The sequence below is a fragment of the Natator depressus genome, chromosome 23 (genome assembly GCF_965152275.1).
Source record: "Natator depressus isolate rNatDep1 chromosome 23, rNatDep2.hap1, whole genome shotgun sequence".
NCBI classification, from domain to species: Eukaryota; Metazoa; Chordata; order Testudines; family Cheloniidae; genus Natator; species Natator depressus.
Window position 1 is genome coordinate 1,904,140 of NC_134256.1, and position 14,854 is coordinate 1,918,993.

General features: G+C 68.9%; 2 protein-coding genes across 6 annotated transcripts; one reads left to right on the forward strand and one right to left on the reverse strand.

Annotated features, from left to right (window-relative positions):
• Positions 1–292: 292 nt before the first annotated feature.
• On the reverse strand, positions 293–13,371 carry B9D2 (B9 domain containing 2). 5 transcript variants are annotated; one of them, XM_074937512.1, is made up of 4 exons: positions 13,256–13,371; positions 1,744–1,835; positions 1,332–1,457; positions 293–721 (listed from the first exon to the last, which is right to left on the reverse strand). In XM_074937512.1, the coding sequence occupies exons 2-4, from the start codon at positions 1,829–1,831 to the stop codon at positions 408–410; spliced, it is 528 nt and encodes a 175-aa protein (XP_074793613.1). In that variant the 5' UTR covers positions 1,832–1,835; positions 13,256–13,371; the 3' UTR covers positions 293–407. The 5 variants fall into 5 exon arrangements, with proteins under 5 accessions (XP_074793613.1, XP_074793612.1, XP_074793614.1 ...); XM_074937511.1 differs by lacking the exon at positions 13,256–13,371 and adding an exon at positions 7,552–7,667; XM_074937513.1 differs by lacking the exon at positions 13,256–13,371 and adding an exon at positions 2,914–2,991.
• On the forward strand, positions 7,060–14,594 carry TMEM91 (transmembrane protein 91). The gene is made up of 4 exons (XM_074937514.1): positions 7,060–7,152; positions 9,569–10,013; positions 11,284–11,421; positions 11,961–14,594. Exons 2-4 carry the CDS (start codon positions 9,858–9,860, stop codon positions 12,117–12,119), a joined length of 453 nt encoding a protein of 150 aa, XP_074793615.1. The 5' UTR covers positions 7,060–7,152; positions 9,569–9,857; the 3' UTR covers positions 12,120–14,594.
• Positions 14,595–14,854: the final 260 nt, after the last annotated feature.

Genomic DNA, 14,854 nt, shown 5'->3' on the forward strand with positions numbered 1-14,854 from the left:
CCCGCCCCATGGCAGGGGGTCCGTACAGCACCCAGCCCACGGAGGGGGGCCTGCCCGCTCCCTAGAGCCCCGCCCCATGGCAGGGGGTCCGTACAGCACCCAGCCCACGGAGGGGGGCCTGCCCGCTCCCTAGAGCCCCGCCCCATGGCAGGGGGTCCGTACAGCACCCAGCCCACGGAGGGGAGCCTGGCCGCTCCCTAGAGCCCCGCCCCATGGCAGGGGGTCCGTACAGCACCCAGCCCACGGAGGGGAGCCTGCCCGCTCCCCAGAGCCCCGCCCCGCAGCGGGGGCCTGCCCGCTCCCTAGAGCCCCGCCCCATGGCAGGGGGTCCGTACAGCACCCAGCCCACGGAGGGGGGCCTGCCCGCTCCCCAGAGCCCCGCCCCGCAGCGGGGGCCTGCCCGCTCCCTAGCACTCCACCCCGTAGCGGGCGAAATGGCGTAGCACCACACCCAGCTCCAGGTGCACGGTGCCCGCGGCGGTGGTCTGCAGGCGGTACCGGTCAGCCCCCGTGTAGACCAGGTCGCTGTTCAGCAGCTGGGGCCCCCCGCCCACGAAGAGCTGGGAGAGCCGCTCCTGCCACGAGCCCAGGGGCTGCCAGGTGACGCAGGCCAGCACGTGCCAGCCCGGGCTGCAGGGCACGTGGCAGACGCCGTAGCCGTAGAGCTCCCGGCGCCCGAAGGGGTCCTGGTGCCAGACCTGCACGTGCAGCTTGGGCCAGCCTGACGGCAAGAGAGAGGGGACCCGTCAGTGCCCAGCTCCCTCTGCAAGCCAGGTGCCCCCTGCCCCCCAAGCCAGCCAGTCCTGCCCTGGGGCCGGATGGGAGCGTTTATCCATCCTGGGGACACTTCTGCAGCCGAGGACACAAGGCGCTTCCGGAAGCAGGGGGATGTACGGCTGCACCTACCCCACCCGGGCTCTGCCCCCCACCCCAGACCCATCCCCAGCTCCGGCGGGGCTGAAGGGAGGGGAAGAAAAGCCCCGGGGGAGACGGACTGGAAAACAAACGGCCTCTGGTGTCTCACACAACTGGAGCCAAATTCCCTTCACTGAGAGAAACTAACTCACGCCTGGCCAGGGCTGCCACACACCCCCCGCCCACCCGAGCCAGGGCTGCCTTCCCCATCCCTGTCCACACCCAAGCCAGAGCTGCCATGCACCCCCAACCCGCCCGAGCCAGGGCTTCCTTCCCCTCTCTGCCCCACTCTGAGCCAGGGCTTCCTGCCCCCCCACCCCCAAAGCTCCCGTCTGGAACCCGCAGCCTTCCCCGGATCTCCTGGGCCATCAGTCCAGGGGACACCGGGGCTGGAACCCGCAGAGGGAGGAACTTACCCTGCAGCCCCTTGGTGGCAAAGTGCACGTCAATGGGGTGGGACCAGTAGGCCACATCGTCCAGCTGGGGGTGATCCACCTGTGTCTGCCCCTCCCGCAGGCCGGACAGCAGCTTCCAGGCGCCACCTGGGGGGGGAAGCGCAGTCAGTGAGGGGGGCAGAGGCTTCAGGAAGGGAGCACATAAGAGCTGAGGAGAGAACCCAGGAGTCCTGGCTCCCAGCCCTCTCCCCCCCTCAGCTCTAACCACTAGGCCCCACTCCCCTCCCTGAGCCAGGGAGAGAACCCAGGAGTCCTGGCTCCCAGCCCCCCTGCTCTAACCCAAAAGCTCAGGCTCTGGGCCTCTGCAGCCCTGTTGCCCCAGCCCACGAGCGGAGCCCCTCTTTCCCCCGGGCGGCCCAGGGCCCCGGCTGACCTGCGTGGATTCCCCACTTGCAGAAGAGGCTGCTGCGGGGGAAGCCGCTGGCTCCCACGATCTGCCCGATGAGGTGCACTTCGGCCATGATCCTGCAGCAGGGGGAGGACAAGGGGGGGGGTTAGAAATAGATCCCAGGAGTCCGGGCTCCCAGCCCCCCCTGCTCTAACCACCAGCCCCCACCCGAGACAGGGAGAACCCAGGAGTCCGGGCTCCCAGCCCCCCCCCGCTCTAACCACCAGCCCCCACCCGAGCCGGGGAGAACCCAGGAGTCCGGGCTCCCAGCCCCCCCCCTGCTCGAACCATCAGCCCCCTCCCAGAGCCAGGGAGAGAACCCAGGAGTCCGGGCTCCCAGCCGGGGAGAACCCAGGAGTCCTGCTCCCGGCCCTGCCCAGCGCGCGGCTCCGTGTTCCTGTGCGCTGCCGCCCGGCCCGCCCCAGAGGTGGCTGCATCGCCGGACACACCCCGCCCGGGGCTGGGGGGGCGCGTGCTCGGGGCGTGCCGGGGGCGCGCACGGGGAGGCGGCGCGTACCCCCGCCTCAGCTCGCACCGGGGGGGGGAGAGGGGCCACCCCGCGCATGCGCACTGCGCGACGCCCGCCGTGCCCCGCCCCTCGCTGCCCGGGCGCCACGGACCCGCGAGCGATCTCCCGGCCCCGGCCTCGTCTCCAGCCGCCTCTCCCGCGCCCCGCCCGCCGCTGCCACGGCAACCGGGGAGGGCGGGGCCCCAGCCCCGCGCCGAAGCCGGATTGGCGGGCGGATGAGGCACGTGACGGCGTTTGGGCGGAAGCCCCGCCCAGGAAGGCGGAAAGCGGGCGAGGGTCGCGGCCATCGTGAGCGCGGCAAATGACAGCCATCGTGAGGGCGGCGCCATGTTGGGTGGGTCATGGAAGGAAGGGGGCGCCTCCACTGGGCGGGGCGAAGCCCTGCGGCAGCCATCTTGGGAAGGGCAGAGAGATTGACAGCTGGGGGGCGGGGCTGGGCATCGTGGGAGTGGCAGGGAGACCCTGCCCCAGCCAGCCCGTAGCTGATGGGCGAGCTAGAGTGGGGGGGGAGGGGAACCCGCCCCCCGGCTGCTCCCCCTCCCCATCGCCCTGGCCCCACCTGCCTCCCTGCCCTGCAGGGCCTCGGACTCATGGGGCTGGAGGAGAGACGGGGGGGGGTCACTCACGTGGGGGGGCCCCCTCTGGCTTTGTTAAATCAGCACAAGAACCCGAGACACAGGTGAGCTGGAGCCTGCAGAGCTCTAGGCCGTGGTGACATCTTGCGGCAGTGAGTTCCGCGGGACCACCGTGCCGGAGAGAGCCAATTACAGGATAAGACACCCCTTCGGGGGCGGTCGCTCTTGACCTCAGGTGGGTGGCGATTGGCTCGTGCCTCAAAGTGGGCAGGGCTTATACCCACCGCTGATCAGTGAAAATTGATCGGCTTTTGATCAGACCTCACATTCCTCCTCCAACCAATGAGGTGCATTGCCCAGGCCTGGGCACCCTCCCCTCAGCCACGTCCATAGGCCCAGGGCCATTTCGTTTGCTGGTGACCAGGAATAACCCTTCCCAGCTCAGGGACCCTCCGGGAACCGTGGGGCTCTGGCCAGCCCCGGCTCCCTGCACGGGGCCCTACGACAGGGGCTGGAAACGCCTCTTTCAGCAGCCTGGTTTGCGTTTCCAGGTCCTACCTAGCACCTGAAAGTGCTAGGGGGTGAACCGCCTTGAGCGAGAGGGAAACTGAGGCGCAGAGAGAGATGGCACCTGCCCGAGGTCACAGTGGAAATAAGTGGCAGAACCAGGGAGAGAACCCAGGAATCCAGGTTCCCAGCCCCCTGCTCTAACCACAAGACCCCGCTCCCCTCCCATAGCCAGGGAGAGAACCCAGGAGTCCTGGCTCCCAGCCCCCCTGCTCTAATCACTAGACCCCACTCCTCTCCCATAGCCAGGGAGAGAACCCAGGAGTCCTAGCTCCCAGCCCCCCTGCTCTAACCACTGCTCCTCCCTGCCGCTCAGCCAGGCATCCCTGGGGCGATTCGCTCTCCTGGCCCCGCGGGTTGACCCTTCGTGCCAGCATCGTGCGGCTGCCGGGCTATTGCCAGCTGCCCGTGGCCAGCCCGCCCCCAGCCCCCCAACTCCGAGCCGGGATTATTTCCTGCCTCTCGCAATTAAACTAAAACGCCAGAGTGCAGCGAAGACAACAAAGGCGCCTAATGCCCCCGCCCGCCTGCCCCCACCTCCATCTGCTTCCCTGCACAGAGAGCCTGCGAGGTGCCGTGGGAGGGGGCTGGGGGCTAGCGAGGGGGAGGGGGCAGCCGGCTGAGCCCTGGCCCATTCCCGCTCTGCATGAATCCCAGTTAGCCCAGTTCCCTTCCTGGTCTGGAGTCCTGGCCAGCCCCACCCTGGGGTGATGCCCAAGGCAGGACGGCCTACAGTGAAGGCCAGTTCGAACCCAGCCGAGGGCCTGCGTCCTGGCGTCAGGGGGTGGCTTGTCAGAGGGCGTGGGATTGCTGGGGCTCAGAGACCCCCGGGGCCGGCCAGCTCCAGCGCGAGGCCCTCGGAGCAGGGAGCCCTGGCTGGGCTTTTCTCCGGAGAAAGGCTCAGGGACCAGCAGGGCTCGGGGGGAGCCCAGGGCCGGGCTGGCAGGGACTGCGGGTCGGGAGTGAGGGGCACCGTCAGGGCTGGGGGGGCCCAGGGCCGGGCTGGCAGGGGCTGCGGGTCGGGAGTGAGGGGCACCGTCAGGGCTGGGGGGGCCCAGGGCCGGGCTGGCAGGGGCTGCGGGTCGGGAGGGAGGGGCACCGGCAGGGCTGGGTAGCGAGGTCTATTAATAGCAGCCGCGATGTTGGTTTGGCAGCAGGACTCCTGGGTCCCTGGTGGCTGCTCCCGCCTCCGCGTGCGTGGGGAGGAGGCGGCGTTGGGGAGGGGGGGCTGTTCGCACCCAGATCGGGGCCTTTCGGTAACTCAGCACCCCACTGGCGGGAGGGAGACGGTTCCTTAGCCCCCCCCCCGCGCTGCTTGGCCCCTTACTTTCAGCTCATGGATTCTCCCCCCCGACCCCGCACGTACCCTCCCCTGCTCCCCGGGCACTTCACGGAGCGGGGGGGGGGGGGTCACCAGCCCTCCTTTCCGGCTGGGGAGACCGGGGGACTGGAACCCTGGGGCCCCTGGGGCCCAGTCTAGGGCCCTGTCCACTAGGCCACGCTGCCAATCTTCCCCCTCCCGCCACCGTGGCCGGCTGAAGTCCCCCCGGGGGGGCCTGGCAGGGGGTTACGGGCCCCCAGAATGGATCAGACCAGCCGTCCGTCACGCTGAGCCCCCCAGACACCATCCATCTGCCTCCCCTCTCCATGCACCCCCTGCCATGGGGGGTGGGGGCGGGGCCCAGCTGGGGGGGGCAGGCTGTGCAGTGGGCAGCCTACCCCAGACCCCCCCACCCCCAGCAGCTCGGCTGGGGGCCCCGGGAGCAGAACCTGCAGCTCGGGGGGGGGTGACGCGGGGGGGGGGAATTGCTTGTGCCACCCCCTCCCCCTCCCCCGCCTATCTGTGAGCAGCTGGCTGGTGGCTGCCCAGCGCTGCGGGGGGGCGGAGGGAGGGTGACAGTTCCAGCAGATGGCAAAGGGGGGGAGGGGAGCTGGGGGGAGGTAAACGCAGAATGCGGGGCGGGGGGGGTGCTGAGCTCCATCCCTGGTCCACAGGGCTGCACAGAGGCTGCGACTCCCCACGTGACCCCCAGCCTGCCCCCCGCCGCAAGGCCTGGGCCCAGCATCCCCAGCAAAGGGCGATAACGCCCCTGAGGTGGGGGAGGGACTCCCCAGGGCAGGGCCCATCCCCTGCAGGGTCTCTGCAGGGTCTGTGCAGCGCCTGGCACCGGGGCGGGGGGGGCCTCCAGCTCCCGGCCCAGTGGCACCTTCGGACCCTGTGGGAGACGGGCCCTGCCCCACAGAGCCTGGCGACCTCAAGGCCCACCAAACATAGACCCATCAAAGCCGCCCTCGCAAGCCAGCGGTGCCCCTCACTCCCGACCCGCAGTCCCTGCCAGCCTGGCCCTGGGCTCCCCCCTGCCCCCCAGCCCTGCCGGTGCCCCTCACTCTGACCCGCAGCCCCTGCCAGCCTGGCCCTGGGCTCCCCCCTGCCCCCCCTGCCCCCCAGCTCTGCCAGTGCCCCTCACTCCTGACCCGCAGCCCCTGCCAGCCTGGCCCTGGGCTCCCCTCTGCCCCCCAGCTCTGCCGGTGCCCCTCACTCCCGCCCTGCAACCCCCCCATGTGCCTGTTCCCTTCCCTCCCCCACCTCCCCCCCACGCACGGAGCCCATTATGAATGATTCATCAGGCCGCGGAGCGTTCCTCTTGAAGGAGCCCGGCTGCTACGGCCCCCGGCTCGGCTCTGCTTCTCCAGCCCCCTCAGTCTTCCATGGGCCCCTCGGCTCACAGGCCGGCCGGGGACGCGAAGCCGGGGCCAGCCCTTGTGCAAGGAGCTGGCTGGGTCAGCTGGGGCCGGCGGCCTCCCAGAGGGAAGCCCCCGGCCACTGAGAAGCAATGGGCCCCCCGACCTGTGGAAGGGGGAGCCCAGGGCTGGGGGAGCAGGGGCCGCGGGTCGGGAGTGAGGGGCACCGGCAGGGCTGGGGGGCAGGGCTGGGGGAGCAGGGGGCTGCGGGTCGGGAGTGAGAGGCACCAGCAGAGCTGGGGGGCCAGGGCTGGGCTAGCAGGGGCTGCGGGTCGGGAGTGAGGGGCACCGGCAGAGCTGGGGGGCAGGGGGGAGCCCAGGGCCGGGCTGGCAGGATTCCCTGCCCCCTGGCATTGGCTGGGTCCATGGGATGACACCGCCCGGGCTCTGCCCCCCCCCCCCAAGTGCTCAGCGGGGAGACCCCGTCAGCGGTCAGGGCGATTCTTCAGCCCGGTTAATTCGCTCCCTGCATATGCCCCCCCAGCCGGGGAGAGAACCCAGGAGTCCTGGTTCCCATACCCCCCACATCTCTACATTGTGGGGGGGGGGGAGGCAGGTCTCACTGCCACGCCAGATCCCCTAATGGTGGTAACAAAGCAGCGGTACAACCCCCCCCCCAGCGCCTCCCCCCTCCCTTTCCAGCCGCCCCCGGCCCAGGCGCGTGGGAGCGATCCCGGAGCAGGCAGCGCTTCTGGGGACCCCCAGCCCCCCACCCCCTCTGCGAGCCTGCCCCCCAGCCCCTCCCAGCCCCCCCGATCCTGCCCCTTGCGGGGGGCGGGGGGCGGAGCCGGGCTGCGGCTGCATCGCGGAGCTGCTGCGGGCTCCGTGCGGGGGGCGCGGGACGTGCGGGGTCGGGGGATTTTCGCCTCTCCTGCAGCGGGGGGGCCGGGGGCCCGGAGCAGCCCCCCGGGATGGAGGTTTGGGGGGGCTGCAGAGCGGCTGGCGGGGGCCCGGCGGGCGGAGGCGGGCGCTGAGGTGCCGGTAAGTGCCGGGGGCAGAGCCGGGCAGGGGGGGTCCCTGGAGCCGGGCAGGGGGGCAGGGCCCCGGCGGGTGTCAATGGGGCCGGACCCATGGCTGGGGTCAGTCGCTGGAGACCCGCTCGTTACACCAGCTGCGGATCTGGCCCAGAACTGAGGCGGGAGGGGGCTGCTAAGCTCAGCACAGCCCCCCCCCAAAAAAAAACCTCTCCCCGAATCCGAAGGGGTCCGGGTCAGAGCCGCACCCCCTGTCCCTAGCGGGGGGGACACAGGTGCCGGTGCGGGGGGGGGGGAGCGAGTCAGTGTCTTTCCCAGCTGATTGCGTGGGGGGCGGGGGGGTGAGAAGCCAAATCTCCTTCCTGCCCCTCCACAGGGGGCTCTGCCCCCCCATTCACGACCTCACCTATTGCCATAGGAGCGACTAACTCGGCGGGGGGAATGGGGACGCCCCCCCAGGTAAAGTCTGGGCTCCCCCAGGGCCAAGGCTGGGCGTGGGGCCGCGATCCCAGAGCTTCGGGTGGGTTCCTTTGTTTTAGGAGTGCGGTCCGTGGGGCAGCCCCCCAGCTGGGGTCCGTCGGCCGTCGCTCCATTGGGGTCGGTGGGGCCAGCCCCCCAGGCTGGGGTCAATCGGCAGTAGCTCCATTGGGGTCAGCCCCCCAGGCTGAGGTCCGTCGGCCATGGCTCCATTGGGATCCGTGGGGCAGCCCCCCCAGCTGGGGTCCGTGGGGGTCGCCACACGCTGGAGCTCGGCCCATGTACCCAGCCCGCGTTGCAGACCCAGGGCCGACGCTGCGGCCCCCCTGCCCCGGTGGCCGGAGCCGGGGGCTCTGCCCGCGGGAAGGAGCTGGGTCCGGCGGGGCCCCGTCGGGCTGGGACGTGGATTGACCAGCCCCGGCCCACGGGCGCCAGGCGGGGACAGGCGGGTGCAGGGCAGGGGGGTGCGACCTCTGCTTGGGGGCAGCGCCGGGCACAGAAGCGGGGCTGGGAGCCGGTGGCCAGTCCGCAGCGGAGCTGGCCCAGGGAGTGGGAGAGAAACCGGCCTCCCCCACCTCCCCGGCCGGCTTCCCACGCCCCAGGGGGTGGCGCAGATTCCCGGGGCTCCCCAGCGCCGCCCGGCACAGCCCCAAGTCCTCACCAAAGCCCCGGGGAGCGATGGGAGCTCATGGACTGGGGCAGCTGGGCTGGGTAGATGTGGACGGGGAGAGGAGTGGGGTCTAGTGGGTAGAGCAGGACTCCTGGGTTCCATTCGCGGGTTTACCACTGACTTACACCAGGGACTCCGGCCCCTCCCTTTCCCCTCTCCGTGACTCAGTTTCCCCCCTCAGCCCGCAGCGGCGGCACCAGCTTGCCTCTGGGCGGGCGGGGACTGGAGGCCAAATTCATCCCAGCGCCCTGGGCCGCTCCCCCGGACGCCCTCGCCCGCCCCCCAGGGCTCAGCGCGTCCTTCCCTGCACCTCCCCGAGCCCTCCGCCTCCTGCCGCCCCGACCCCACCGCCCGGCTGCTCCTTAGGGCCCCGCTCGCCCTCCTGCCCCCCAGAAGCGGCGGAGCAAATCGGCAGCCCGCTGCAGGAGCGAGAAGATTGGCACTAAACCGGCAGCCGGGCGGGGAGGAGAAGCCCAAGCCGGGAACAGCGGCGGGAGAGGGGCAGGACCTCGGCTGAAGGGGGCATGGGACGGGGGGGCTGGCAGGGCGGCTAGGACTTGCTCGCCCAGGGACCCATCCACCCTGGTATCCCGGCTAGGGGAGGGGAGGTTTCTGTGTCCACCCAGAGCCCGGCCCACGTGGCGGATCCAGGCTCTCGGCAGGAAGCCGGGGGGGGCGGAGGGGGGGGGCGGCATCTCGGCGGGGTTGGACCGAAGGTTTTGGTTTGCAGGGGGCCTCGAAGGGCCCCGTGAAATGTGCGCTCCGGGGGGCGGCCTGCAAGCAGCCGGTCTAACGCTGCGGGAAAGGAGCTCCAGCCCCCTCCAGGCAGCCGCCAGCGAAAGACGCTGGGCGAGGCAGGGACCCACTGTTGCAACGAATGGCCTAATCGGCACCTGGGCTCCCAGCGTCAAGACCAGCTGCTCTTTGGTTCAGCCAGGGGGGGTTCCCCAGGTGGCAGAATAACGCCCCAAACGTCTCTTCCTCTCCTGGAGGCAGCTGGACTTTGTCCAGGCCCCCGGGGTCTCTGGGAGGGGAGTGGGGTCTAGTGGTTAGTCCGGGAGGCTGGCAGCCAGGACTCTGGGTCCCTTGGCCAGCTCTGCGAGGCCTTCCCTTGTGTGTCACTGGGACAACGCTCCTCCCTTCCTCGAGTGCAGGGGAGAACAGCCTGGGCACCGCTGCCAGCGGAGGGAGCTGCTCCTCCGGCTCCAGCCTGGCAGTCTCCTTTTTTGTGCCCCTACTGATTCACCGTGTTTATCCCTTACTGCCCCCCCACCAGGTGACCTGGGAGCCCAAGACCCCGCTGGACCCCCTGCCGGAGCAGGGATCTCCCCCCGCCTCATGGAGAACAGCCACGAACTACAGCGCCCGCTGCTGGCCAAACCCTCCGGGGGCGCCCTGGCTGGGGAGGCGCGGCGGGAACACCCTGGCTTCTTCTCTCGGCCCGGCTGGAGGCGCCTGCCCCCGCCACCCCCCGAGCTGGCCCAGCAGCTGCTGGACGCAGGGACCCTGCAGAGGACAGTGGAGCCGCTGGCCAGCCCCGAGCCGGCCCTCCCCCCGGGCTCCACATGGAAGACCGGGGAGCCCCCAACTGGAGGAAGCAGGGGTACTGCGAGACGGCTTTCGGGGAGCCGGCCGAGCGCCCCAAGAAGCTCTGCCTGGAGAAGGACATTCACACGGTCTGCTGTGAAGTGGGGGATGGAGAGCTGCTGCCTGAGTTCGAGGTGAGGGGGGGCTGGGAACCCAGGCGTCCGGCTGAGCCCTGCCAGCAGCTGGAGGGCACTGGCCAGGGGGATGAATCACTAGCCACCTGCCATTGCTCTGTGAGCTCCAGGACTGGTTCACTAGCCAGATCAATAAATCAGTGGCCTGCAGTGGGGCTGGTCACAGTCCACACTATCCCGGAGGGTCTTTGGGGTTCCCTGCTTGCCGGGTCTGGGGAGCAGTACCAGGTTTACAATGGCACGAGTGGGGCCCCTGGGACTGGTGCAGAAGCCTGGCCAGTCTCAGTCAGTTGTGGGGGGGACAGTGTGGGGGGCTTGGCTGGGCCCCTCCAGGCAAGTGGGTCCTGAGGGACCCCTGCCGGGGCAGGCCCTGGCCTGGCTGATCGCACCACTCCGGAGTTGGTGGGTGTTGGGCGGGGGGGCCGGGGCTGCGTGGCGTGGCATGGGCCCGCCCCCGAGGGGAAGGGGCAGGCTGGCAGCACGGGCCGGGCAGGCCACTCTGCGTCTGGCAACTGCCGGTTTGTAAATAGTGCCCTGGCGCTGGGCTGGGCGGGGCAGGGCGGGGCGACCCCTTCCATGCCCCATTGCCCTGGCTGGCCCCTCGCTCTGGGGACCAACCCCGCCCCCCACCGTGCCATGCACCATTGCCCACATGGGGGCCCACAAATGGTTAATCTGGCCCTGCCCAGGAGTGTCCAACCAGGCCCTCGCCACAGGGAGCTCCGTAGCCCAGGGACGCTGCCCCGCAGCCGAGGGGCCCTAGACTCGGGGTTCAGAGCTCTGCTCCTCTGATGCAGAAGTGTGGCTGGAAGCCAGGACTCCTGGGTTCTCTCCCCAGCTCCGGGAGGGGAGTGGGGGGCTAGTGGTCCGAGCAGGGGGCTGGAGCCAGGACTCCTTGGTTCTATTCCTGGCTCAGGGAGGGGAGTGGGGACTGGTGGTCAGAGCAGGGGGCTGGGAGCCAGGACTCCTGGGTTCTCTCCCCAGCTCCGGGAGGGGAGTGGGGGCTAGTGGTCCAAGCAGGGGGCTGGGAGCCAGGACTCCTCGGTTCTATTCCTGGCTCAGGGAGGGGGGTGGGGACTGGTGGTCAGAGCAGGGGCTGGGAGCCAGGACTCCTGGGTTCTCTCCCCAGCTCTGGGAGGGGAGCGGGGGCTAGTGGTCAGAGCAGGGGGCTGGGAGCCAGGACTCCTGGAGTCAACCCTGGCCGCCAGGGGTGCGCACTCCCCCCAGGCCCCTGATCTGGATCCCCCCCACCCCCACATCCCCCGCCCAGAACGACTCGGCGAGCGAGAGCGAGAGCGACAGCGACTTCGGCCTGATGCTGCCGCAGGATCACCTGGGCCTGGCCGTGTTCTCCATGCTCTGCTGCTTCTGGCCCCTGGGCATCGCCGCCTTCCACCTGTCCCAGAAGGTGAGCGGGGCGGGGGCAGGAGCGGCCCACCCGGGAGACAAGTTTGCTGGGCCTCCACCTAGCCCCTCCCCACCCCCCCCGCAGTAAAATCTGGACGATTTGCATACATTATGGGAGATATTTGCATAACTTCCTCTGCCCCCCAAAGACTGGTCCAGTCCCTCAGGGGGCCCCCAACCCCACACAGGGCACTGTCACAGTGCCCACCCCCCACCCCCCCATCCCCAGAGCTTGGGGGGTCAGGGCAGAAGGGGCACTGCGTGGCCATAGGGCCTATGGGGTGAGAGGATCTGGCCTGGGAATGGGGGCGGGGGGTGGCTCAGGGTACCCAGCTGTGGACTGGGGCCCAGGCTGGGGCTGGAGCAGGGTACCCGGCGGGGCAGGGGGCAGATGGCAGGGGGATCTAAAGCATACGGGAAGTGTGTGTGGGGGGTCATGGGGTATCCAGCCAGGGGTGGGGTTATCCATGGGGGGGTGTCTCGGGGGGGAGGTCTCAGGGGATTCCTCCTCCCCCCTCTAACCGGCTCTCCCTCCCCCAGACCAACAAGGCCTCGGCCGAGGGCGATTTCCCGGGGGCGCGGGCGGCCTCGCGTCGGACCTTCGCGCTGGCCGTGCTCTCCATCCTGCTCGGTGTCTGCACCTACATTGGAGCCGTGGTGGTGCTCATCGCCTACCTGTCCGACAAGGGCCCCCCCTAGCGCCCCCAGGGGACGGACAGACGGGGGGCCGGCCCAGCTGCCGCGGGCTCCCTGGACACGCCCGAGCCCAGCGCCGTGGGGATGGAGGCCAGCAGAGAGATTTGGACTAGCAGTTCCCTCCCCCGCCACCAGAGACATGGGCCCGGACACCTGGGTTCACCAGGGAGCCTGATTCGTGGTGACCGACCAGACCCACTTCCTTCCTTCCTCCTTCACTGCACCCCCAAAATGTGTCCCCATTTTGTACGTCCCCCACCCCCCAGCCTTCCACTCAGGGTTGCGATCAGTCCGAGGGGGGCGCCCTATCCAGTAAAGGCCCCATCCACTTTGCCTGCATCTGCTGGGCAGCAAGGGGTCAGCCCCAGAGGGGAGGGGAAGGGTTAATGCCCCAGGCGGGGGTGCTGCTTTCCCACTGCCCCAGGGGTTGGAGGCCCATAGAGAGGCCGTGGGTTATCTCCTGGAGCCAGGGGGCTGGGAGCAGGACTCCTGGGTTCAATCCCTAGCTTCAGGGGAGAGAGGTCTAGTGGGTTACAGGGTGGAGGCTGGAAGCCAGGACACCTGGGTTCAATCCACAGCTGGGGGGTTAGGGCTAGTGGGTTACAGGAGGGGGAAGAGCTGGAAGCCAGGACACCTGGGTTCTATCCCTGGCTGTGGAAGGGGCATGGGGTCCTGTGGTTAGAGCAGGGGGGTTGAGGAGCCAGGACTCCGGTGTTCTCTACCCGACTCCCTGTCTGACCTCAGCAAATCCCTCCCCCTCTTGGTGCCTCAGTTTCTCCCTCCAACCCCATGACATCCTCACGGTTGAGACAATTCATCCTCAAACGAAGCAGGATGCAGCCGCTTCCATCCTGCGGCAGCCAAGTAAGCCCCCCGTGCTCTCCGCTGTGGGGGGATGTGGCCGTGGTCCTGCCCCACTGGCTGCAGGCTCTCCCCTCGGGCCCAAAGCGTCTGAGCAGCCCTGCTCTGGCTTTTTCAGTAAAAGCCTTAAATGTTCCCTTGATCCCCGCTCAGGCGGAAAACTTCCCCAGGAGACGGCGTGGCTGGCTGGCTCACCAGCTCTGCTCTGACAGCGGGGAAACCGCGAAGATCCACCCCACCCCGGTGCTCCCCCATCCCACTCCTCCCTCCCCGCTCACCGGAGATCGGGGGAGAGACAGCGAAGCCCCTGCTCAGCCAGGGGAAATAGTGGCTTGGTGCCGGCTGGTGCTTTCGAGAGGCACGGCTGGGTGGGTTTAACGGTCTGCTCGCACGGTACAGCAGCGCCAAGCTGGAGCAAACGGGGCCAGGCCCCCAGCGGCTGGGAATCAGCGTCGCTCCCGTTGGAGTCAATGGGGCCAGGCCCCCAGCGGCTGTGAGTCAGCAACAGAAAGCAAATTAGAGCAGCTGAGCTGCGCTCAGAAGCTATTCTAGGTTCACACTAGTGTCAGCAGGAGAATTTGGCCCTAAATTGGTTCAGGCTGGTGCCACTCCCAGGATAGCAGCCCCCGCAACCCGCCCCTCTCAGGCCAGGTTTTCTAAACCCCGCACCCCACAGAAAGCTTGGGGTTAAAAACCTGTCTGCTGCGTTTGGGCCAACCCTTCCCTTCCCACTGCGACAGCCCAGCCCTGGGCCAGAGTGGGGTGCCCAGCCTGCAGGGCGCACACGGCCCCCCAGCGCATTTCGGGAGGCCCCTGGGCCGGCTTTAACACAATCTACTCACAGCCGATTCCTTAGCGCTTGGTGGTCACGTTTACAGCCGTTTAGGTCACACACGAGTGCGTAAAGAGCCAAGATTAGACAAAGAACCCAGCTAAACACACATGAAACAAGCAGAACTTGAATACACGTGCCCACTGGAGATGGCTGCATCTCAGTGCAGGGTGAGGGATCCATGTATGGACAGCCCGTGCCCCACTCCACCCCAGAGGCAGCTGCATCTAAGCATTGGGTGAGGGGTCCCTGCACAAAGTCCCCGTGCCCCACCCCAGAGGTGGCTGCATCTCAGCTCCCGGAGACAGGTCCCTGTATCTACAATGCTGTAGCAACTGGAAGAGCGTTAACCTTCGCAGCACCCCTGAAAACAGCAGGGGGCATTGCGAGCGGAGAACTGCTCCCGACAGAGTTTTCAAAGCCAGGCAGCAGATTGAGCCTGCCCCCCCGCACCGCAGAAATTAACTGGAGTCACGCGGCTAAATCCACTGGGCAGATGCGAAATGTCACGGCCCAGCTGGCTGGGTTGTTTCGGTGCAGAGCCCCAGGGTGGGGGCCGGGGGCCGGCTTTGCTTTTCGGCCAGCCCGGGCTGAGGCCTGCTGGGCTGGGCCTGGACACTAGCAGCTCGTGGGTCCGCACCCCCACCGTGGCTGGGAAAGATGGGGCAGGGCTGCGGGGAGTCGAGCTGGGGGCACCGCTCTCAGCCTGGCGGGACAGAGGCTGGGGTCTAGCCTGAGCCCAACACCCCCCCGAGTTATTAAGTCATGCAGATCTCTCTCCACTGCCTGCTGGGGTTTTCGGGGCGGCGGTGGGGTGGGGGGGTTTGCCGCAAGGTGCGAGCATAAAAAGAATAAATCCCGTTCCCCGGAGCCAGAGTCACGTCACTGGCTGGGTCTTGGGGAGCACGAGCAATGGGCCATTGGGTGCAACTTCATTTTCTGCTACAGGGCCTCAGGAAGGTGGGGTGGGGGTGTTCAGCACGGTCCCCCAGCCTGCACCGAGGGGCAGCACCCGGGGTGGGAGGGTCAGGGGGCGTGGTGTGAA

What these genes read in the sequence shown, in the direction of transcription:
- TMEM91 (XM_074937514.1), top strand. Translation starts at nt 9,858, where the DNA reads ATGGAAGACCGGGGAGCCCCCAACTGGAGGAAGCAGGGGTACTGCGAG. An exon ending in AGCTGCTGCCTGAGTTCGAG is followed by an intron (nt 10,014 to 11,283) that starts GTGAGGGGGGGC and finishes TCCCCCGCCCAG; the next exon opens with AACGACTCGGCGAGCGAGAG. An exon ending in CCTTCCACCTGTCCCAGAAG is followed by an intron (nt 11,422 to 11,960) that starts GTGAGCGGGGCG and finishes TCCCTCCCCCAG; the next exon opens with ACCAACAAGGCCTCGGCCGA.
- B9D2 (XM_074937512.1), bottom strand. Translation starts at nt 1,831, where the DNA reads ATGGCCGAAGTGCACCTCATCGGGCAGATCGTGGGAGCCAGCGGCTTC. An exon ending in CAAGTGGGGAATCCACGCAG is followed by an intron (nt 1,458 to 1,743) that starts GTCAGCCGGGGC and finishes TTCCCCCCCCAG; the next exon opens with GTGGCGCCTGGAAGCTGCTG. An exon ending in TGCCACCAAGGGGCTGCAGG is followed by an intron (nt 722 to 1,331) that starts GTAAGTTCCTCC and finishes TCTTGCCGTCAG; the next exon opens with GCTGGCCCAAGCTGCACGTG.